Genomic DNA, 25,397 nt, shown 5'->3' on the forward strand with positions numbered 1-25,397 from the left:
TGATTTATATTTTCTTATCCACAAGCAGCAGAAATCACAGAATATCTGTTTTTTTTTTTTTTTTATTTGCAATTGCAATTTACTTTAATTGGAAACTGTAGTACAACAGTTAATATTAATTGTTGGAATTGCAATTTTCTTTAATTGGAAATTTTAGTACAACAGATAATATTAATGTTGGAATTGCAATAAATTTCACACTTTTAGAATTTCAGAACGTTGACACCAATTTACAATTTATTTTAGGAGCGCAAAATATTGTTACGAATGTTAGCAAAACTAAGGAGTGATGCCGTCTCTAAGCCGATGATAAGCAGTGACGTGAATGCACATCAATAATTCAATCATTATGTATCGACAGACGAGAAAATCTGAGAGCCATTCTTTTCAGTCATATTGGAAAGTACGGGAAAATCCTTTCTTTTGCACCCAGCTTCAGGTAAAAAATTTCGTAAGCTCTTTATTTGGTATTTACGCTGTCGGGATGTCTGAGATTCCGATCAACAGAGCTCAAAAAGTATTTGGATGTTCGAAAGAACGTGTTTCCAACGACTAACGGCTTCTGGGTAGACAGTTAAAGTTAGTAACAAAGCTGTCGGAAAGCATAAATATGTCTTTCAACACATACAGTGGGAAGTTGGAACCTTTTATGTAAATTTTTTGTTTTTCAAAAACCGTCGATATGTTTTTTTTTTTTTTGTTGTTAAAAGGTTATTTGACATCCGATCGGTAAAATGATTATGCCACTATTATTGCTTTGGAGTTTTGGCAGTGATGAATACATTAGAAAAAGTGTGGTGCATATTTTTCAATGTTGGAAAAACTTACTTTATCAGTCTTACTTTGATGTATTCAATGTATTCAATCACACATGACCATGTTGAAGAAGGTATTACGAATACGCGCAGTCATTACGGATAAGAGCAGACATGAATCTGCCAGCATCCGATACTAGCACCCTCTAGCACTAGAGCGTCTATCGCTGGAACAATGCTTCTTACGACTGGCACCGTATAATCGGCATTGAAGCAGTCCAAGGTATGATATCCAGGAGTGTGTTTTGCACCGGAAATATATGGTAACAGCAGCCGTTGGCTTATTTTTATGAAGCACGCTTGAAGGCCACGCATCCTTAAGCTTTTTATTACCTTTATATTAAGTCCCTCTCATGTTTGTCCCCTAATTTCCATACGAATTTTTGACCCACGGATGTCTTTTTCGGTAACTTCCTGTTGAGCTAGACACTTGATACTTAGAACAAAGTTCAGATCTGGGGGACATTACAATGCAAGTGAAAAAAATCCGCTAGGTGGCGCATGGATCGAGATATACAGAAAATTAATTTTAAAATGGAAATTTTGCGATCGACTTTTAACTAACTTCCCGGTGATCCAGACTTGAAACTTAGCACATTGTTTGCGAGTCGATGGCACTACAATTCTTGGAAAACAAAATGCCGCCAGGTGGCAGCCGAATCGAGAAAACGAAAATCCCTGAAAAAACGCAGGGAATCTTGCGACCGATTTTTAAGTAACTTCCCGGTGAGCTAGAGACTTGAAACTTGGGCCGTGAGTCAGAACCCGGTGATAATGCAATATTTGATCAAAAAAATTCGCTAGGTGGCGCATGGATCGAGATATTAAGAAAATTAGTTATGTTTTGGTAATTTTGAGTAACTTAACAGTGAGCTAGAGACTTGAAACTTGGGCCGTGGCTCAGAACCCGGTGACAATGCAACATCTGATCAAAAAAAATTCGCTAGGTGGCACGTGGATCGAGATAGAAAACAAATTTTAATTTGGGAATCTTTCAATCCATTTTTAACTAACTTCCCGGTTACCTAAAGACTTGAAACTTGGCACTTAGAGGCCTGGTGACAATACAACTTATAGAAAACAAAGCTCCGCTAGGTGGCGCGCTAGTCAAGATAACTGCAAATCCTTAAAAAACGGAGGGAATCTTGCGATCGATTTTCGAGTAACTTCCCGATGAGCTAGATTCATGAAACTTGGGCCGTAAGTCAGAACCCGGTGACAATGCAATATTTTATCCAAAACAATCCGATAGGTGGCGCATGGATCGAGATATTAAGAAAACTAGTTTTAAATTGGGAATCTTGCAATCGATTTTTATCTAACTTCCTGGATATCTAAAGACTTGAAACCTGAAACATAGTTTAAAACTCGGTGACAGTGCAATGTTTGATCAAAAAATTTGAGCTACGTAACGCACAAGTCGAACTATTTAGAAGATTAGGTCATACCTTCATGACTAGCCTCCTGAGTGTTGCAGGCGTTGTAGAATTCCACCTCGTTGAAGGCCCAACTCAATGCAGGTCCTTGCATACTTTTAGGCATACGCGACTTTCACCACGATTCTTTTAGACTTTCAGGGGTATGCGAATTTCAACACGATTTTCCGCTGTGAAAATCAGTGATGATGAATGGATTTTTTCATTTTGTACCAAACGAGGAAAAAAAATGTACCAAATCATCCTAAAATGTACCAAAAGTCTTTGGATGTGAATTTGAACCACACTAGAGCTATATTCTGCTTCTTTATCCAAAAACTGTTTTTAGTCAGGAAACTTTCTAACACAAATTAAAGGTAGTATAACAGGGAAATATGTTTATGAAGAAATACTTTTCCAGTAAAAATAATAAAAGAAGTTTATCGATTGAAGCGTACAATTATGTACATATCGCTCATTTACTTCAATAGTGTCATCTCTAAAAAACATATAAACGTACCAAATATCATGATCTATGTTGTATAAAATAATCTTTGTGAGCCGTTAAAAATTGATAACGTGCTATAAAAATTAAAATACGCCTTTATATGGGCAACATATGGCAGTTAAAAACTTTGAATGGCTCTCCTGGAAAATTGTGTTTTTTGAGTTATGACACTATTGAAGTAAATGAGCGATATATAAAAACATTTCTTTATTACCAGTAAGGAACATAAAATTAATATTTAAAAAAATAACAGCTGCATTCAATGCAAAAGCATTTCATAATAACATTTTAGGTACAAAAGAATTAGATTCAGGTATAAAAGTTGACAAATTGTCGCCTACATCTATACTAATAACTCATGTTTCAATCAGTACATTAACAGTTCTTCTTCTTTGAGTTCTTTAAATACCTCAGTTGACAAAAGCTTTTTTTCGTATCTATATTATGACAACTATTGTTAGTTGATTTCATCAAGTCTTCAGTTTTTATTAAATTCGAAACTGTGTTTGTTTGAATTCTATTTCTACACTTAGGCTGTGTGCGAGTTGACCTAAATTTCTACCTAAATAGAGGAAAAACCTAAATCACTGGAAACTGTTAATAAGGCAGTGCAAAAAAAAACTTAGAATTTTTATGAGCATACTTTTCAACCTAAACTCAAATGTCAAATTTCTAATACAAAAATATTTGTTTTTCAATATTGTATATGCAAATAAATGGCTCTTGCCCATTCAATTCAAGTAACTCATAGATCATACAGTGATGATCCCTGCTGCGATTAAGGTCCGATCGATTGTACGTGATGGTGAGCTCAATTTTGTTAAAGCTAATGTTAGCGATACAACAATTGGATCCTTCTCAAATATGGACTGCAATCCGAACATATGTATGTACATATTTTGCAGCCAAGTGCACTAATTGGCTTAAAGAAGTTATTGGAGGCGTACCAACATCAATGTATTGAATTCGCGATTGTCATTGTGTCCGAAAAAAAGCCTTGTAAAACGGAGTCACTTCATTTTCTTGAACTGCTATCTTGGGATAGGTACTTACCGCGGACCCTAATTGACCTCTGTTCTTTTTGAGCGTGAAAACGAATAAAAATACCAAATTTCCCGTATTGTTATTATTTTCTTAGCAGAAATAAACAATTTAGGTTTTCAAATTAACTCGCACAGTTTTGACAGCCTTTTCCTAAATTATTGCAGTGCTGGAAAGTTCCAGTGGAATATTAGTTTAGGTACCTAAAATTTAGGCGAACTGTTGTTGTTGTAGCGATAAGGTTGCTCCCCGAAGGCTTTGGGGAGTGTTATCGATGTAATGGTCCTTTGCCGGATACAGATCCCGCTCCGGTACCACAGCACCATTAAGGTGCTAGCCCGACCATCTCGGGAACGATTTATGTGGCCACATTAAACCTTCAGGCCATCCCTTCCCTCCCCACCCCCAAGTTCCATGAGGATATGCCTTGAACTATTCTATAAATATTGGAAATCATTTGCGCATTTAATTTATTTTTAACTGATCTTATTTCTTCCCAAAAGCTGCATATATTTAAATTCTTTAATTTTTTAAGGCTCTCATGCTCTGCTAAAGCTCTTAATTTAAAATTAATTTTCTCTATTTTATCAAATGCAAATTTCGGAAACAAGTCCATAACTAAAGGCACAATACTATTTGTTTCACCGCTTAAAATACTTTCTGGTAAAAGCTTTGCAGCCCACAACAAAGTTTTATCATTCAAATTTACTTTCTTTAATAAAGTACTACAAAATTGTATCTAAAATTGTTTAGCAGAGCTCTTAAATATGTGTACGTCATCTTTTTCGAAAAGATTGTTTGATAGAATAATATCCACATTAACACCGCAGTAAACTTCATCTGGGCTTAATTGATTTTCGTCTGAATCAATATTTAACATCCAAATAGGACTGGAGTCTAGATAAGATTTTTTTTATACAATTTTTAATTTGGTAATGCGAATATCTTCAGACTGGATTTCTATATTCACATTATTTATTCCATTTAAAATATAAGAAAGAAATGTAAAATATACTTTATGAATTGGACTTTGAAAAATTTCAGATATAAGATTAATATTTTGATTACTGCTTTTATTTTCAAATATGTAAAGATTAAAATAATACTTGCGGGCATCCCAACGCTCAAGAATTCTATCTATGACTGCTTGTCTAGAAAGCCACCTTGTAAATAAATAAATGTAAGGCGCGATAACCTCCGAAGAGATCTAAGGCCGAGCTTCTCTTCCAATTTGCGTTGTGCCCCTCTTGATTTTCCCTACAAATTGGCCGGACGGGACCTACATGTTTTATGCCGACTCCGAACGGCATCTGCAAGGCAGATGAGTTTTCACTGAGAGCTTTTCATGGCAGAAATACACCCGGAGCGCTTGCCAGACACTGCCGAGGGGCGACCCCGCTTAGAAAAATTTTCTTGTAATTGAAAAACCATATTTCTAAAACTTTGATGTTGCTTTGCCCGGGGTTTGGACCCAGGGCATATGGTGTGGTAGGCGGAACACGCTACCATCACACCACGGTGGCCGCCACCTTGTGGGGGCGTACTTTAGTATAACATGCATTTCTGTACCGAAATGTTCTTGAAAACTCTGAAAGTCTGCCCTCCTAAGGGGGCTGTTACAAAAATGATAGTTTAAGTCTTTTAAAAATTTATCAATTTTGTTGGGAAATAAATCACAGGCGGCCATTGACGCTAAATTTAAAATATGACAAACATATCCATTAACATGCAGATTTGGAACAACTTGCTTCAGCCTTGCTTGCACTCCGTTTTTTCCTCCCATCATAACCGAGGAATTGTCGGCAGTGAAACCAATAATTTTTTCAAGTGGTATTAAAGGGTCTTTCAAACATTTAATAATGGCACTAAAAATACCCCCGTGCTACTATCGGTCAACGGTATCAAATATAAAAATCTATCAATGCACTTTTTATCAAAAATTCGAATCGAAACTGCCAAATTTTTTGATATACATATATCAGTCGTTTCATTATTATTAGAGAGTAATAATTCTTCTGACAAAATGCAATTATGGATTTATAATTATCTGGCCCTGTTATTTGAGTTATTATTTTCTGTGCTTTAATTCTATTGATGCAAAATTTGTTGACAATTTTAGAATCAGTTATGCTATTTTGCATAAGCATATTTAAATGATCCATAAATGCAAATGGCAAATTGTGCTTGGCAACAAAACAACTTAACTATATATTTTCTTCGAAAAATTTTAAATTTTTTTGTACATTCAAAGCTGCTTTGCAAATGGCTTGAATTGTAGTGCTGTATTTTGTATTTGTATTTGTATTTATTAGGCAATTCATCCCAGCACAACAATTTGGCAAAAATTATTTTACAGTGCTAGTCGGTAAAAGGCATAAAATAGGAACAATTTAAACTTGAAACTTAAAGCTAATGACTATGGCTAAGAAAAGGTTACAATAAATAATATATTTAATAAATAGTAAATAAATAAAATAAACGAATGATAGAGTACATTTGTTAGAAGAAATCAGTATTTTAATTGTCTAGGTTATTATAGAAACTTGTTAATTCTTTATTGAAGAGCAGAGCATTGCTTATTAGCCTAAGTCTAGAAGGGAGCGAGTTCCAAAGACGTATGGAAGTAATGAAGAACTGGCGATCAGATATTAGCATACGATGTCTGAAGTGCGTAAGGAGAACAGATCTAGACGACTGGAGAAAATTTAGCCTCCGATACAAATAGTCAGGTTCCTTCATATATATTAATTTATGTAGCGTAGTGAGCATTTTAAGTTTAATAAGGTTATCGAAAGAAATATTTAGCAACCCGTAAGCATGATGAGAGACGTGGTCAAGTCTTTTCAACCCATAGACGTATCTAGCAATGTTGTTATAAACAACATTAAGTTTCCTATTACGTACATAGTCACAATTAGAGTAAACCTCACAACCATAAAGCAGCGTAGGTATTAAGTACGCTTTTGCTATTAGTAGACGAATATGTAACGGAGTAAAATATTGTGTAAGCCAGAGTGTACGAAGCATCCCATACACTTTTCCCACTGTGCGGAAGATGTGATCTTCCCATGTCAAGGTTTTGTTAAAAACTACACCTAGATTTTTTGCCGTGTCAACGTATTCTATAATAGTGTTGTCTAAAATTAAATTTTCCATTCCACTTTTATCTAGTGACCTTCTATGAATGACTATACATTTCGACTTCTTAGGGTTAAGACATAAGCCGTTCATAGAAGCCCACGTACCAATTTGACATAAATCGTAATTTAAGTTATTAATACATGAACTGGTACGATCACTAGGACAGCACATATACAATTGTACGTCGTCAGCATAAATGTGAATATTACAATACTTGAGAACACCAGGCAAATCGTTTATATACAAAACAAATAACAGGGGACCAAGGATTGAGCCTTGTGGGACTCCTCTTAAAACACTGACGAAGTCAGACTTTCTGCTACCAACACTTACTGCCTGAGTTCGGTCGGCCAAATACGATCTGATGAGGGCTGTTGCACAGTTGGAGAAATTAAATAGGTTGGCCAGCTTCTTGCAGAGAACGGTGTGGTCGACCGAGTCAAACGCTTTTGAATGGTCGAGAAGAGTCAGGAAAGCAGTAAAATTTTTGTCAACTTGTTCTCGAATATCCTCTATCACCGATAGGAGCGCCGTTTTACAGCTACGATTTGACCTGAATCCAGACTGGGAATCTGTGAGGTTATTATCCTGCACATAAGTATTTATCTGGCAGTGCAAAATTCGTTCGACGACCTTGGAAAGGAAAGGCAGAATAGCTATAGGTCTATACTCCTTGTTTTGCTTGGGGATTAGGATTACCTTAGCAACTTTCCAACATTTGGGAAATACACAGGACGTCAGCACAGAGTTAACCAAGTAGGTTAAGTGAGGAAGGATTTTAGGAAGAATTATTTTTAAAAATTTCGGACATATACCATCGAACCCCATAGCATTAGACTTTACTGAAAGAATGGCTTGAACGACATCACAATCATAGACACTAGCAAACTCAAGAGGACCACAATCAACATTAGCGCGAATACAATAATTGTCAGCACATATATTGTCAGTTGAGATTGGCAGATTTACAAAATTTATATTTATCTCGTTAATGTCTACATCAGGGAGGACAGAAATATCGCATTTGGATTTTCCGATACCAATATGTTTAATCGACTTCCAGGTTTCCTTCGAACACAACGCAGCACTAAACTTGTTATTATAAAATGTCTGCTTTGCTGACCTAATGGCTTTGTTTGCAGCGATCCTAGCTGCTTTGAAGCAGTTGTGAGCCTCCAGGGTTTTGTATCTTTTCCATCGGGAGTAAGCAAGGTTACGCTGGTGAATTAAGTGTTTTAGATTGGCACTAAACCAAGGGGTATTATTGTGTGCAGCAGCCTTGAGTTTCACTGGCACATGGTTGTCGAAAAGCCCAATAATATGGTTCTGTAGGAATGATGCCTGATCATCGACCGATGTCAGCGTACGAATCAAGCTCCATTCGACCGACTCCACCGCTGCATTAAGGGAACTGTAATCTATGCTTCTAAAATCACGATACGTAAAGGAACATTGGATGTGTGACGTTTGAAAGTTGTAACTAAGAAATATCAGATCGTGCTTTGAAAAGCAAGATGCCGACAATTGATCGTAGTGGAGCAATTTCAGGGGATCATTCACAAAAAATAAATCCAGCAAAGAAGAATTTGAGTCAGTAAAGTGTGTAGGTGAAGTTAAATTGGTGGGAAAAAGTCCAAGAGACTCCATACTTAGCTTTAGAGTTGAGTCGACAAGAAGGTTGGAGTTGAAATCCCCAGCAATGATTATATTATCATAGCTTATAAGTAGAGGCTCGAGAAATTCAATAAAGCCAGAGAAGTCAACTCCACGATTAGGTCTGTATGCACAGCCGATAAGAAGCCTTTCATTATTTACAAAGAACACGTCTACGAACACATATTCACTTGGACTAGCGCTGCAGCAAAGTTTACAGGATAAACTACTTTTGACATATATAGCAACACCACCACCATGACCACGTCTATCAGCCCTGAAAAGTTGATATCCATTTAGTTGCACCAAATCATTTTTGTGACATGAAGAAAACCAGGTTTCGGAAATACATATAACATCTATATCAGAACCCTCAGATATGAATCTCAATTCATCCAGCTTTTTATATAGGCTTTGCTCATTGAGATGGATGACTTTGAGCCCTTTAGTACGTTTGCTGAATACGCACAACAGTGTATGTAAGCAGTATTTGGAACTAGACAACCTATAGTCTAGGACCATCACTATCTATGGGATATAAAGAATGCTCTGCGATGCGTAACAATAAAGACAACATAAATGATTGTTTACAAGTATGATAGGGAGAGATAAAGACGGAAACGGAGAGACTCAAGAACTTAAGTAATATACCATACATAGAAATTAATTTATTGATCATTATTCGTTGGCGCATCTTCAACTCGAAAGGAACTCGCGCTTTCTTCGCCGGTATTCTCAAGACGCTCTAGAAAATCCAAGCTATGTATTGCTTCAGGGCTGGCGTTGGCTGTTCGTCTGATATGTACCAGACCCTTCTTAGAAAAAACCGCTACTACCTTCCTTTTCTTCTTTAGACGGATCGCTGCCTTGAAGATCGCATAGTTTTGCCTGGACAGCGAAGCATTTACATAAATCGGAGCATTTGAATTTATGCCCACATGAACTAATTGCAGACCCTTGATTTTTGGATTGTTTTGGCGCCTAAAGGTGCCTATACTTTTTAGCAATTTGTTTCTGTCTGTCGGCGACTGAAATTTGATTATTACGGCCGGATCTGTCACGCTGTTGTCTAGTTTCCGTAGCCGAAAAATGCTCATTATAGGAATTGGTTGCAATCTTAGAGTGGAACAGAGGTGATGAAAGATACTTGTTAAGTTTTCTCCTTCCCTAAAGGGAATTCCGTGTACACGGACTTCACTTGCAGCAATATGGCTCTCTTGCTTTGACGCATTGTTTTTGAGTGTTTTTACTTCCTCTTCGAGATAACCAACGCGCTCGAACTCGCTCTCCAGCTGAGTAACTCTTGCATTAAGCTCACTGACCTCTTTCTTCAGCACCACAAATTTGTCTTCTAGTTTTTTGCATACGAATTCAATGAGCCTTTTTTCCGAGTCCAAAATTTGCTTAGCAATCAGATCGTTGAACTTAGCAAATCGCAGATCCATGCTTTGCATTGAACTAGGAGAGAAGCCGCTGATCCGTTGCACCTTTTTGGCGCTATCAACCTCGTTATTAAGGTCGTCACAACGACGCTTACCATTGACTTGATCCATGGTGTTCGAAAAAAACGGGCCAAAAATAATGCTCGAAGAAACTGGGTGGCAGCTCTAACGCAGCTTAGATTATTATGACGCAGTTTAGCTTAGACGCAAACCACAAAATAAAGCTTGAAGCACAAACAAACTTCAGTGACTATAAAACTTTTGGCGGGAAGATATACAGTTGATGAAGGTGTCAAAAAAAAACAAGTTGACTGACAACAACAAAGCAGGAGCACCAATCGCAATATACTGCCAAGTTAGTAAAGTTGAATTGGAGATCACATGGACAGAGGATCTTATTTTCCACAGATAAATGTCACGTTTGTTAATGTTTAGACACAGGTTGTTAGAATTAAGACTCACAATAAACAATGAATTTGAAAATTTAAAGAGGAGCACAAATTACTTTAGCTTTCACACACCAGGGTTGCTTTCAATATACCAAATATGTCAATGTAGTACCAACGTACTTTCGGGAAGCGAAATGTACCAAAAAAAGTACAAATGTACCATGATGAAGAAAGTGTTTCTATCGGAACCCGCCTATGGAAGCAGAGGTAGAGGGCGGCCCCCACTCCGTTGGAAGGACCAGGTGGAAAACGATTTAAACTCCCTTGGTGTGACCAATTGGCGCCCGGAGCGAAGGGAAAACGTGAGGATTCCAACAAAAATACAGGCAAGTCGCAAGTAACTGATACCAAGCGATGTTATCGATGTGGTGAAGTAGGTCATTTAGCTAATGGCTGCCAACGCGAACCCAAGTCGACATGTTTTGGCTGCAACCAAACTGGGCATCGCATTGCTGAGTCTCCGAAAAAAGAAGCTAAAGTCAAGCAAGAGACGCCTCGCGTCAATACTTTAGAATCGGTGCGTGCTTCATCCTCTATAGGATGTGTTATTTTTAAAGATCTGACAATAAATAATTTCACATTTTCGGCGTTGCTGGATACAGGGTGCGACCTGTGTCTCTTGAGATACGACGTTCTCTTGATGCTAGGAGATATTGACTTATCTAGGGAACGACACCAGTTAAGAGGCATAGATAATAGTGTTCTTCATACAGTTGGCGGATTCAATATCAAATTAAAAGCAGATGACGTCGAACTAGATGTAACATTTCACGTCGTCCGTGAGCAAGACATTGTGTATCAGGCAATCATTGGCAACAACGTTTTGAAACAGGTTGACTTGATTGTTTCGGAAGACAAAGTCGAGTTTAAGGCGAAAGGTAAGTTGAAACCAACTGAGTCTCCTGGGTTGAGGGAGCCAGAGTTAGAGATGTGTGTATTGCAGGAGTTTAAAGACTTGTCGTTATCAATCGATGTAAAACCTAAAAACGAAGTAAATATTAACCTATCCTACCTAAACAGCGCGCAAGCTAAAGAAATTGAAACTGCTGTGAAAGGTTGTTCGCCGATGAAGCATCCGGAATCCCCAGTTGTGATGAAAATTTGTTTAACTGATGATAGTCCTGTTTTTCAAGGACCACGTCGAATGTCATACTCTGACAGGTGCATCGTTGACAATCAAGTTGCCGAGTGGCTAAGGGAAGGCATTATCCAACCCAGTGCCTCAGAGTATGCATCGCCAATTGTCCTTGTACCGAAAAAGGACGGTAGTAAGAGATTGTGCTGCGATTATCGTCGTCTTAATGAGAAGATAATCAAAGACAATTTTCCCATGCCACTCATGGATGATGTGATTGAGAGGCTGCAAAGTGCACGCGTATTCACAACCCTAGATTTGAGAAATCCACGTCCCAATCGAACCAGCATCCAGGAAATACACTTCGTTTGTTACCCATCAAGGACAATTCGAATTTTTGTATGTTCCCTTTGGAATTTCGAATTCTCCTGCTGTATTTACCAGATACATTTACGCCGTGTTTGGGGATCTTGTTGGGAATAACACTGTAGTAACATACATGGATGATCTTATCATTCCCTCTAAGGATGTGGATCAGGGGATAATAAAGCTGAAGGCAGTTTTAGATCGGGCAGCACAGTTTAATTTGCACATTAAGTGGGAAAAATGTCAATTTCTCAAAACAAAAGTAGACTTCTTAGGGTATATAGTGGAGGGAGGTACGATAAGACCATCAGAAGGTAAAACCGAAGCAGTAAAGACTGTTCCGATCCCAAATGACAAAAAAGCATTGGAAACGTTTCTCGGTTTAACGTCTTATTTCCGCCGATTTATTGAAGGGTATGCAATGATCGCCAAACCATTGGGGAATGTCAACAGGCCGCGTTTCAGCAGCTAAAGGTAACATTGATCAGTGCACCGGTTTTGAAACTTTATAACGCAAAGGCCTTTACTGAGGTTCATACTGACGCGTCTATGTATGGGTACGGAGGAGTACTCCTACAGAGAGACAGTGAAGACCAGCTATTCCATCCGGTCCAGTATATGAGCCGAAAGACAAAACCGGTTGAGGAGAAGTACCACTCATATGAGCTGGAAGTGCTAGCTATAGTGGAAGCTCTCAAGAAATGGCGGGTATATTTGATGGGAATTCACTTCAAGATTGTCACGGATTGCAACGCGTTCACCATGACAATGAAGAAAATGGACGTGCCTCTAAGGGTAACTCGTTGGGCAATGATGTTACAGGATTACGATTACGAGATCGAGCATCGTAGTGGCACCAAAATGCGTCACGTTGACGCGTTAAGTAGGGTAGCCTGTTTGATGCTAGAGGATTCATTAATCCATAGACTTAAACAAGCTCAGCAGCAGGATGAATGGATTCGAGCGATTTGTAAGGTCTTGGAGAGAGAGACGTACGAAGATTTCTTTATGAAGCACAACCTCTTGTATAAGGATCTTGTAAAGGAACTTATAGTAGTACCCTCGGTTATGGAAGACGAGATAATAAGAACAGCACACAAGCAGGGGCATTTCTCAATAAAGAAAACCCAAGACGCTGTTGAGAAAAACTTTTTCATACCACAACTTAACTCAAAAATATGCAAAATCGTAAGGAGTTGTGTAGAATGCATTATTACTGACGCGAAGGCGAGGGAGGAAAGAAGGTCTGCTGAATCCCATAGATAAAGAGACCCGTCCTCTAAGCACTTACCATATCGACCATGTAGGGCCCATGGAGCCAACAAAGAAGGCCTACAATTATATTTTGGTTGTGGTGGATGCCTTTTCCAAATTTGTGTGGTTGTACCCAACCAAAAATACTGGTGCTGAAGCTGTCGTTGACCGTCTTTCCAAACAGGCAGCGAATTTCGGGAGTCCTAGGCGTATAATAACAGACCGTGGAGCCGCTTTCACAGGTAACCTCTTTAAAGGATACTGCGAAAAAGAAGGTATTGAGCATTTATTAATAGCAACGGGAGTTCCGAGGGGAAATGGCCAAGTCGAGCGGATGCACGAAATAGTTGTGCCAATGTTGTCGAAGTTGTGCGCGGAGGAGCCGAAATGCTGGTATAAGCACATAGAAAGAGTTCAGCAGGCCATAAATAACACTCCAACGCGTAGTACAAATTTTTCACCTTTTAAAATATTGACGGGGTGTGATATGAGGGTAACCGGGTTGTCGGAATTAAATGAGTTTTTACAGAATGCAGCTTTCGATGAGCTAGATTTAGAACGTGAAACTATACGAGAACAGGCCAAAGAAAATATTGCGTTGATTCAGAAAGAAAATAAACGTAGCTACGATACTAAAAGAAAAGAAGCAGTGAGGTACAAACAAAACGAGTTAGTTGCCATCAAGCGCACTCAATTTGGGAGTTGCCTTCGGTTAAGGCGAAGTACCTTGGCCCTTACAAGATTGTGAAAGTTCTGGCTCATGATCGCTACGAGGTAGAAAAGGTTGGTGAAGGTGAAGGTCCGGGACGAACGACCACAATAGCCGAGTATATGAAAAAGTGGGACCCATCGTTCGAGCCGAACGATTAGTCAGGATGGCCGAATGTGGGATTGCATGCCTTAACGTGATATCCATAAACGTGCCATAAGGTACGATCCTGCAAATACACTAATATGCAACCTTGCACAACAACCCTTTCTTGACGAACGACAGTAAAACGAGGACAGCATAAAACGACATTGACGAACGAATGGACAGTTGCAATTTGAATTGGAGACGACACGGACCGCCTAAATATAAGCCAATCTAATTAGTTCGACTATACGTTTTTTCATAGTTATTCTACACTTCAAGAGTTTAAATATTGAATAAAATAATAAATCCACTAAATTTTAAACGGTCGTGTGTTTAATTTAACTGTGACTGTATGTATGTATATACATAGATGCTATACATTTTCTATTTCTTCTTGTGGTAGTTCCTAGCTCTATCTAATGGGTGCGATCACTGATAAATTGTCAACGATATCCTGTAGCGGAAGTCGAAGGAAACTTGCAGTTTCAATAGGGTTGAACGAACAAACAAGAAGGTGCCATGTGGTTGATTGATTCTGGTTAAGTAGCTTATTACAGCAATCGGAGTTGTGCCAGTGTGATGCGCGTCACCCTGGAAGTCTCTCAGAACGGGAATCGCCGGGCATTTATCGACATTAGTTTATGTCGAGTCTTCGTGGACGAGGCTAAAGGCCTGTTTATGCTGTTCAAAGGGCTGAATTCTTGTGTATCGTATTTCCTCGTAGTGTTTGCGGATATGACCCATTATGTCCCTGAGAAGCGGGGCCTCTCCAATCAGATGTCCCTTAGAATCCCAAGGATTCCGAGTATTCAAAAGGACCCTCTGTTTAACATTTGATTTCTCTACTTTACCGGGATATTGAAATATTCAAAGGGTTGATAAGCACAATACAAAGCTTCACAACTTCCGCTGTGTATGTTATATTGGCGTGGATGTCCAATATTGTCGACATTTATCATGCCGATGTCGGAAATAAGGTCGCCAAAAACTTGGTCGGTGATAGAGCCAATCATTATCATGTAGTCATTCGCGGTGAGAACAAAGGTAACTCCTTCGAGTGGAGAAGGGAGTTTCGATATATAAAAATTAAATATAGTGGTAGAAAACCACCCTGGCGCCCTTTTTTTATTCTTCCTTGATGTTACATGGAGTTCGCCGTTGTGTGGTGGTAGCGTGCTCCGCCTACCACACCAAAGGTCCTGGATTCAAGGGACAAAGCAACATCAAAAATTGGAAAAAAGGGTTTTCTAAGCGGAGTCACGCCTCGGCAGAAGTTTGGCAAACACGTCGAGAAAAATTCTGTCATGAAGTCTTCAGTGAGAATTCATCCGTCTTTCAGATGCCGTTCGGAGTAGCCATGAAACATATAGGTCCCGTCTCGCCAAGTTATAGGAAGAGTTAGAAAAACGAAATGGAGGTAAATCGGTGATGTATTTGATGTTACATTCTAGAACTGGAACGGCGCCTGTAGACCATTCAATTAATTTGCAGTACACATTTTGAGAAAGGGAAGGGTCAACCCTCCAAGTCTTTCAGGAACGTGGTGTGAGTATTTTTTGAACATATGAATTTGGTACGTTTCGCTTTTATTTACTCTTAAAATAAACAAACTTTGTTTTACTATTTTCATAAAAAATCGGCAGGCAAATATTTTACAAATATCTATCAGCGTTATCCTTAAAAAGTTATTTAAGATGGTTCGCTCCTGAAATTTTGTCCCTATACGGAGTCGCAAACTAATGTACAACACTTATTTATGTTCAAAAACTAAACTTATACGACCCGTAAATCCGTTCGGATTATAATTGCACGGACCAGTACATGTACTTAGCGGTATACCAACGGTTGCTACTTGTAATGGATTCCATGACCCATGTACCCAATGTTCGCTGGTAATTTTTTGATTTTGGGGCAATGATGCCTTACATCAACTAAACTAGGAAAAAATCTATATCTAAATATCGGGAGAGGTGTCAAAAGACGCGTTTTGGAAGCAGGATCGCTGATCCGAATCGAGGTTTAAAATTTTTTCTTCTGTCAAAAGATATATGCAGCCCAATTTTAAACAAAAAAATTTTTGCGAGTTTTTTCCCTTCTCCCATTCCTGGTATTCTAAATAGAAAACCCTTGGGAGTGTTTTCACATCTCCTTTTCTTCTTATTCTGAACAATGTTCGAAAAAGGGTAAACCGATTAATGGAGAAAAGTAGGTATTATGAATGTGAATGAAAGGGAGATTGTACAAATTTGTGCTAAAATACATTAATATTCTCCCACAATACTCTTTATCTTGGAGAGGTCATCCAGAAATGGCACAATATTTTTTTTTTTTTAAGGCTTAAAAAGATTTTGGCATATAACGAAAGTGGAATTGAACTCGGCTTGGCCGCCAGAAAATTGTTTTGTTGAATGGAAGCAGGCAACTCCAGGGTTTTTCTTGTGCTCCTTTTTATTTTATTCCCATTTTTAAAACAAATTCGCAACAATAATTAAACTTTTCATTTTCTTAAACACAAATAGAAATGCGCAACAAAGTTTCAATTGGCAAAACAGCTAACTTCGAAAATATTCCTATTCCCCAATTATTGTTCTCCCTGAGAGAAAATTGAAGGAATTTTTCCGCGGGAATACAAAATGCGCGGGAACAAAATTTCGGTGGAATATTTTGAATTAGGCTGATGGCGAAAGTATTCCACACATGTGGTTGTTGTAATGTTTTCGTACACAGAAAAAAAATGTTTATACAATGGGATTTTGCACGGATTTAATTTTGATCCCCTGACTCATGAGCTACGCGTCAGCAGTCTGGTCGCATGGTCTTAAAAATACACACTGGAAAAGACTACAGACCTGTCAAAATGCTGCAATCAGAACTGCCACCGGATGTCTCCTTATGACTCCCGAACACCATCTACATAGTTAGGCCAAAGAGCTCAATATTAAAAAGCAAAATGAAATGCTGAACAAACAGTTCTTGATTTAGCACCGCCTCCACGGGGATTAAGGGAACATCTCCTAAAGCACTATGACGACATTCGACAACTGCCAACACTGCCGTTTGATCCAGGCAAGCATGAGCAGGCCCTTAGCCAAATCCACACAGAATCGGTAAACGCCTTTGTCAAGACGCGCCCGATGAACTCCGTTATTAATATGCAATATCTAAAAAGCTCACTACCAAAGGAAACACGAGTCACCCTGGCCCAACTACGTTCTGGATACTGTAACAGGTTAAACTTTTACTTGTCCAGAATCAACACCCACATACGTAATGTATGTCCTGCATGTGATGTGTCCCCATATGACATAAAATATCTTTTCAACTGTAATGTGGAACCTACGCCTCTAACACCCATCTCCCTACGGTCGCCCCTGTTGAAACAGCCAGTTTCTTTGGACTCCCGTTGAGGATTTTGATGACAACTTGTGAGTGGTCGTGCCCATTGAATGGGGCGAAGCACTGTTAATACACAACAACACCATCCCACCCCATTAGTGGACCGGCCAGGGTAATTTTTTAAAAGCGCGGCCGAAGTCCGTCAACGCAGAAAGGTACTCTGCGTAAAAATACTATGGATCACACGTCCGGTTTCGGAGGAACCCGGGGTCATTTTCCGGTTTTTCGTTAATCTCTTTTGACTGACTCAAAAGTTTTGTTTTCAGTCTTCGGAATCGCGATCCTGGCACGAAAACGCGTTGTCGTAGTTGTTGTAGCGATAAGGTTGCTCCCAGAAGGCTTTGGGGAGTGTTATCGATATGATGGTCCTTTGCCGGACACAGATCCGGTACGCTCCGGTAACACAGCACCATTAAGGTGCTAGCCCGACCATCTCGGGAACGCTTTATATGGCCACGTTAAACCTTCACTCCATCCCTCCCTCCCCACCACCAAGTTCCAGGAGGAGCTTGGGGTAGTCAGAGCCTCATCTGTTAGTGAAACAACATTCACCGCGGATACGTGAGGTTGACAATTGGGTTTGGAAAAGCTATATATTGCGCTGGCAACCTGGAGGGTTGCGCTACACAGCTCCTTGAATCTGGTATTTTAGTCGCCTCTTACGACAGTCATACCTACCGCGGGTATATTCTGACCCCCAAACCCGCTGGATTACGAAATCGCGTCTTTTGGGACCCTTCTCCAAATTTTTGGACGTGTCTTAAGAGTGCCATGCTGTCGTATAGGTTTACCCTAATGTCTTTTGTCATACTCAAATATTCCTCCAATAATGGAGCTTATATGATGAACGTTGTAAATGTATAGTATGTATGTGTATATGCGATTCTTCAAAATATGTAAAATCTTTCTTAATTACACAATGCAGTACGTACCTTCTTTTGTTTGAGCGTTAGTTATTTGCAGATCGAAATCAGTGACTTTTCCCAATCGTTTTTGATGTATTATAGCACTTTTTAGATCACCGACAGAAATATTAAGGCCGTCAAATGTGACGGTGTCAAAGTCTAGGGCACTTTTAAATTTGTAATGCACAGACATTTTTGCCAGAAGCACCCGAATTCAGAGGCATTAAAATCAGTCACGATTAAATGAAATGCCTAACCAAACCTTGAAATTAAACGAGAAACGCTATTACTTCAATTAATTTTTTGACCAAGTCTAGCAAAATGCATGAAATTTATTTCAGGAAGTGTTTGGAAAGAGCTTTAATTGAACCGCACCAAAAAATGAGGTATCGAAAATTTAAGTGAAACAAAACACAGGGCGGTACTATAATAGCGGTGCATCCCTACATCTTCAGTTTAAGCTCTATAGTGTAACCATGTCACTTCGACTGTTTAAGCTGAGCAGAGCAGCAAAATTGCAAGTTCGCGACGAAATTTTGTTACGGTCCGCTGCTACGGTCTACGGCTACGACCCACTTGGGAGCGTGTTCACGCGAACACACCTAGCGATGTGGCGAATGTTGCGATAAAAAGATATCAAAAAGGAAGGGAACAGACAGACCGGCCATCACGAGAAGACGGGAGAAAAAAAAAAGAAAAACCACCACGAAAAAGAAAAAGATCCTTTTGCCTTTTTGCTTGCGGTCTGAAGCGGTAGAGAAGACAACCCTCGTGACCAAAAAGTGGCCAAGTGAAAATTGCAGCGATTACAATTGCAAAAGGTTACCGGTAAAAGTTTGCACGAAAATTTGTTTTACATTTGGCAGACAGGATACATAAGTGCATCCACATATAGTTGGTGGAACTGACGAGCGCCGCCCTCAAATACAGATAGTTCACCATCAAAAATCGGGCGGTTTATAGCAACCATAAAACCACTCCTCTACATATGTCCATCGTATTTTCTGAATTCCTCAAAGCCGTGCTTATATACATAGCCAAACTTTGAAAGGCTGAGGAGCTATGTTCATACGTGAAGTTACATTTCAACATTTTAACCCGAAAATTGTCTCCGAAATGAGTGAATTTAATTAAAAACGAAGTAAGCTAGCCGGTGGCCACGTTGAAATTGTTTTAACCTACTCTCAGGACGTGCTAAATTCCCAAACATCGTGAATACTAATAAATAGTAATTGGAAGGCATCGGCGTTGCCTTCTCCGCGTATGCGAGGAGCACGGGAATGTTGGAATATTCCCAACGATTGCCACGTAATATACATGGTTCCTCAACTTAGCAATAGTGGTGTTGGCTTAGCGGTGTCATTTCCACCCACACCAACTACAATAGCACCAACCATATCCAGTGACCCCGGCACCGTCATATGCCACGACGCCAGACGTACCACTCCTAGAGTGACATATCGACAATAACAGCGTGTGCAATCTTTCCAACAGCAACATCAACAATTGATAGCACCTCAAAATCCACATTCCTCACATCTGGACGTTCGCGGAGCCAACAGCATCGTCAGGCCTAAGGGCTGCCACCATTATGGCGTGCAATACCGCGCGCTACCAAATCGATTGCGCCAACAACGAGCGTAACCACCACCGATTTTAGTAACAACAATAGCAGGGCCGCCGCATATAGGCCTGCTACTACCACCCAGCTGTGACAACTTACCGGCAATGACCTCATAGTACCAACTACCAGCAACAACATCTAAAGCGGTGAGTTCGTTCCGGTTACGGAAGATATTTTCAAAACAAGAGAATGAGAAATTCTGATGAATTTTTTTTTGTTAAATCTACAAATTTTTATCTAAGCTTCAAAACTTTACTTTTACCCTGGGTTGTATCGTCTAATTCATTTCGGCCCAGACCGGTATAACACTTAATTTTGACAATTTTTTTTTCTCAAAGGCATCTGTGGATTTTTTTTTTATATAATGTATGTAAAAATTAAGTTTTTCTTAGGGGAGAAAACTTGGAGTACTCTTTAAGAGGGATGGACAAAGAAAATTATATTTTTGATTAACTAACTAACATTAATTGAACTGGAACCATGCACACTATAAGATTCTTGAAATTCTAAGTAAATGCTTGGAAACGGTTTGGAATTATCTAAAATTTTGGGTAATCTTTGGAACTTCTCGAAGGCACGTTCGAAAACGGGCTTCATACTAAGAAAGTTCCTTGAACTTCTAAATTTTTTTTTTGAAATTCTCAATAAAAGATTACTTTTGGTGAATCCTCTAACTTTTCTAAAATATTAGAGTCAGTTTATAAAGATTTCGGTATTAAAGAATCTTTCTTTTATTAACTAAAATAAACGAAGGAACTGATGAAATTTCGAAATCATCACTGTTGGAAATCGTTGACTCTTTACATCTTCAACCGACGTATGTGAGAACGTGAGAATCGAAAGAGTCTTTGTAACTTAAGCAGAGCGAGTTGCTTCCAAACGGCTTAATATTGCCCAAGTCTTATGCTTCCAATACTCTTCAGGCTGTTTTTCTTTGCAGTGCGATTACGAAAGAATATCGCTATTATTACAAGTTTTCTCCCTCCATTGCTTATAAAACAGCGAACCACAGCATCAGTTAAATATATAATCATAGTTATAGTAACTTTACTTGAGCTTGTAAGTAAAAACCTTCTAACACTATGTTAATCAAACTCGGATTTGACGAGGTCTTAACAATCAATTGCTAGCTTGCGTAAATGATAAAAAGAAATATATGACAGTCTTGTTTATTTAGCACAAAATTGAATTTTTAAGAGACGTGCCTCTGTAAATATATTGCGTAGTTATTCCTAAGTTGCTATATTATTTATGTATCTATATTATTTGGAAACCTTATTAAAACCCGAACAACACTACTTAACAGGATTATCCAAGAAAAGAAATAGAAAAGGAAGGAACGTAAGGTAAAATAAAATAAAACTCAATAAAGGTAGAATAGGTAGGAAGTTGAGGAAACTTTTAGAGAGGGTGTACAGGTACGCGTCGGGCGTAAGTCTAGCGTAAGAAAGAGATAGGAAACTTAGAGTAGCAATTGTCTTAGGAGCCTTTGGGTTGTACTCGCCGTAGAAACGGATATCCAAGTAAGTCAGATACTCTCACATCTTAAAATACACTTACCCTTGAGTTTTCTTTTGCTTAAGGTTTCCCTTATAATAATTTTTCATAAGCCTTAGTATAGCTTTAGTTATATAGCCTGTAATGCCAGGTATATACGGAATAAGTCTCACTGAAATGTTTTGATAATGAGCTGTAAATAAATTAACCTTTAAAATGGGAATGCTGGCGTCGCCATTTATTTAGAAGGCACGTAGGGTTAACAGGTAAGGGGCCACCGAAAGATTAGGTGCGTCGGTGGCCATGGTTATTTGAGGGTGGGATAAATGCACCGGGCGTCGCAACAACACCCGCGGCGCCCCCAAGTTATATTCGGCCCTTTTGTTGTATTTTAATTATCAGCTTTTTTTTATTTTCGATTTTCAGCGTTGGTAACCGGCCATGTCCGGTTCGGTAAATTTTTTTGCGGTAATTTTTTTTTTGAATTTTTGAATTTTTAAATTTTGGAATGTTAACGGGTTGTCCGTGGCATCCGGTTCGACCGGATGTCGTTTTGATTTGAATTTATAAGCGTTTTGAGTCGGTCTCTGCGCTTCTGTCAGTTTATTTTGATTTTGACAGCTGCTAGTTTGATAGGCATGATAGGAACTTTTTTCTGCTTATGGCGCAGGAACAGTAAGGTTGGCAAGGACCCGCCCCAGCCGACAATGACTAGCCACTGTGCACCAACACATCATGCCGACCGCCTTCCTTACTGCTCCCTTGTAAATGCGACACCATAACAGATGGCGCCCAACGTGGTTCTTGAGGCGCTGGTCGCGGGGGTCAGTCGGGTCAACCTGTGAGGTTGACCATCCCACCAGTCCGAGTGCGCAGCCACAGAAGCTGCCACCTACGTTGCGGTGGAATGGTTAGACGGATCAGGTTGTCCGGGCTGGTCATCGGGGGCAGTGGCCGAAGGAGCCACGGACTTTACGTCAAGTCTCCGGATTTTTTTTTGTTTTCACCCGATGAGGCAGTGCTAAACGCACTTGATTTTTTTTGTAAGTGGGATTTTAGTTACCGGAAGTTGTCCGTTAGTCGGCTTTGGAATAATTTTGTCCGCTAACTTGGGTTTTTTTTTTGTAAAGTAGTTTTTTTTAGGTTCCTTTAGCCGAATTTGTGTTGTCCAGGGTGAGTGTGAGTGTATGTGTTGTAGGACCCCAGCTCATCCCACGTCTCAGGTGGCAACACATAGTGCCACCTGGATTGTGACGGGTTGAGCTGGGATTCAGAGTGGCACCCCTTCCTGTCCCACCAGACTGGGGGAGCGGTCTCGAAACCGCTCCACCCATTGCGGCGGAGGCAGGAGGGGTGTCCAGCGAGAATGGACGGGAGGCCTCAACACCCCCAACCAGTCCCAGGGGCAAGCCCCTGGAGACTGCCCCTGCGTTGCGGCTGGGTGTGTTGGGACTAACCTGTGTGTGTAGGACATTGACCCTAGTGGCCCCAACCAGTCCCAGAGGCAGGTCCTTAAGACCCCCTTATGCGTTGTGGTTGGGAGCACTAGGGACAAGAATGAATGAGTTTGTGTTTTTTTTCATTTTTTTTGGAGCCCGAGTGCCTTCGGGGAATGGGATGTCAGTGTTCCCATTGACTACCCAAATATTTTTTTTGGCCTTCTGTGGGGGCGATAACCACTAGCCTTTCGGAGTTTGGACGAGTTCTCCATATCAAAATGTCTACACTTTTTTTTGTTTTGGCCTTCTGTGGGGGCGATAACCACTAGCCTTTCGGAGTTTGGACGAGTTCTCCAGATCAAAATGTCTACACCTTTTTTTTTGCATTCCGGTGGGAGCGATAACCACTAGGAATCATCTTTCGGAGTTTTGACGAGTTCTCCATAACAAATGTCTAATTGCCGCAAAGCCCGTATAACTAGGAAACAGAAATTATTCCCAACTTGACTTAATTTTTTTTTTGACAGACCTATGTTGCCCGGCTAGCTTCGTAGTAGGACTTTGAGACTCTTATCTCAGGGGTGAGTCGTGCCCCACGTTGCTTGTCGTCGAAGATTCCTGGCAGTAGCTTCACACAGATGTTCCGGTTTCCTGTTCGCTTCATCGTCAGGTCTTCAAAGCGAAGCAGGTTTGTTACGGTCCGCTGCTACGGTCTACGGCTACGACCCACTTGGGAGCGTGTTCACGCGAACACACCTAGCGATGTGGCGAATGTTGCGATAAAAAGATATCAAAAAGGAAGGGAACAGACAGACCGGCCATCACGAGAAGACGGGAGAAAAAAAAAAGAAAAACCACCACGAGTTTCCGAAAAAGAAAAAGATCCTTTTGCCTTTTTACTTGCGGTCTGAAGCGGTAGAGAAGACAACCCTCGTGACCAAAAAGTGGCCAAGTGAAAATTGCAGCGATTACAATTGCAAAAGGTTACCGGTAAAAGTTTGCACGAAAATTTGTTTTACATTTGGCAGACAGGATACATAAGTGCATCCACATATAGTTGGTGGAACTGACGAGCGCCGCCCTCAAATACAGATAGTTCACCATCAAAAATCGGGCGGTTTATAGCAACCATAAAACCACTCCTCTACATATGTCCATCGTATTTTCTGAATTCCTCAAAGCCGTGCTTATATACATAGCCAAACTTTGAAAGGCTGAGGAGCTATGTTCATACGTGAAGTTACATTTCAACATTTTAACCCGAAAATTGTCTCCGAAATGAGTGAATTCAATTAAAAACGAAGTAAGCTAGCCGGTGGCCACGTTGAAATTGTTTTAACCTACTCTCAGGACGTGCTAAATTCCCAAACATCGTGAATACTAATAAATAGTAATTGGAAGGCATCGGCGTTGCCTTCTCCGCGTATGCGAGGAGCACGGGAATGTTGGAATATTCCCAACGATTGCCACGTAATATACATGGTTCCTCAACTTAGCAATAGTGGTGTTGGCTTAGCGGTGTCATTTCCACCCACACCAAGTACAATAGCACCAACCATATCCAGTGACCCCGGCACCGTCATATGCCACGACGCCAGACGTACCACTCCTAGAGTGACATATCGACAATAACAGCGTGTGCAATCTTTCGAACAGCAACATCAAAAATTGATAGCACCTCAAAATCCACATTCCTCACATCTGGACGTTCGCGGAGCCAACAGCATCGTCAGGCCTAAGGGCTGCCACCATTATGGCGTGCAATACCGCGCGCTACCAAATCGATTGCGCCAACAACGAGCGTAACCACCACCGATTTTAGTAACAACAATAGCAGGGCCGCCGCATATAGGCCTGCTACTACCACCCAGCTGTGACAACTTACCGGCAATGACCTCATAGTACCAACTACCAGCAACAACATCTAAAGCGGTGAGTTCGTTCCGGTTACGGAAGATATTTTCAAAACAAGAGAATGAGAAATTCTGATGAATTTTTTTTTGTTAAATCTACAAATTTTTATCTAAGCTTCAAAACTTTACTTTTACCCTGGGTTGTATCGTCTAATTCATTTCGGCCCAGACCGGTATAACACTTAATTTTGACAATTTTTTTTTCTCAAAGGCATCTGTGGATTTTTTTTTTATATAATGTATGTAAAAATTAAGTTTTTCTTAGGGGAGAAAACTTGGAGTACTCTTTAAGAGGGATGGACAAAGAAAATTATATTTTTGATTAACTAACTAACATTAATTGAACTGGAACCATGCACACTATAAGATTCTTGAAATTCTAAGTAAATGCTTGGAAACGGTTTGGAATTATCTAAAATTTTGGGTAATCTTTGGAACTTCTCGAAGGCACGTTCGAAAACGGGCTTCATACTAAGAAAGTTCCTTGAACTTATAAATTTTTTTTTTGAAATTCTCAATAAAAGATTCCTTTTGGTGAATCCTCTAACTTTTCTAAAATATTAGAGTCAGTTTATAAAGATTTCGGTATTAAAGAATCTTTCTTTTAT

General features: G+C 39.8%; 1 protein-coding gene across 3 annotated transcripts in view; it reads right to left on the reverse strand.

The window, feature by feature from the left end:
- The window catches only part of snama (something that sticks like glue), a 140,427-nt gene extending 121,742 nt beyond the window's left edge, over positions 1 to 18,685 (reverse strand). For 2 of the 3 annotated variants that reach the window (XM_067770817.1, XM_067770816.1), the window contains exon 1: positions 18,344 to 18,684. In XM_067770817.1, the coding sequence (XP_067626918.1) occupies positions 18,344 to 18,509 (166 nt within the window). In that variant the 5' untranslated portion in view covers positions 18,510 to 18,684. Of the gene's footprint in view, positions 1 to 18,343 lie in introns of all 3 variants that reach the window. The other variant, XM_067770818.1, reaches the window with a different exon arrangement.
- Between the last annotated feature and the right edge of the window lie 6,712 nt (positions 18,686 to 25,397).

Source organism: Eurosta solidaginis, chromosome 3 (genome assembly GCF_040869045.1).
Source record: "Eurosta solidaginis isolate ZX-2024a chromosome 3, ASM4086904v1, whole genome shotgun sequence".
Lineage (NCBI taxonomy): Eukaryota > Metazoa > Arthropoda > Insecta > Diptera > Tephritidae > Eurosta > Eurosta solidaginis.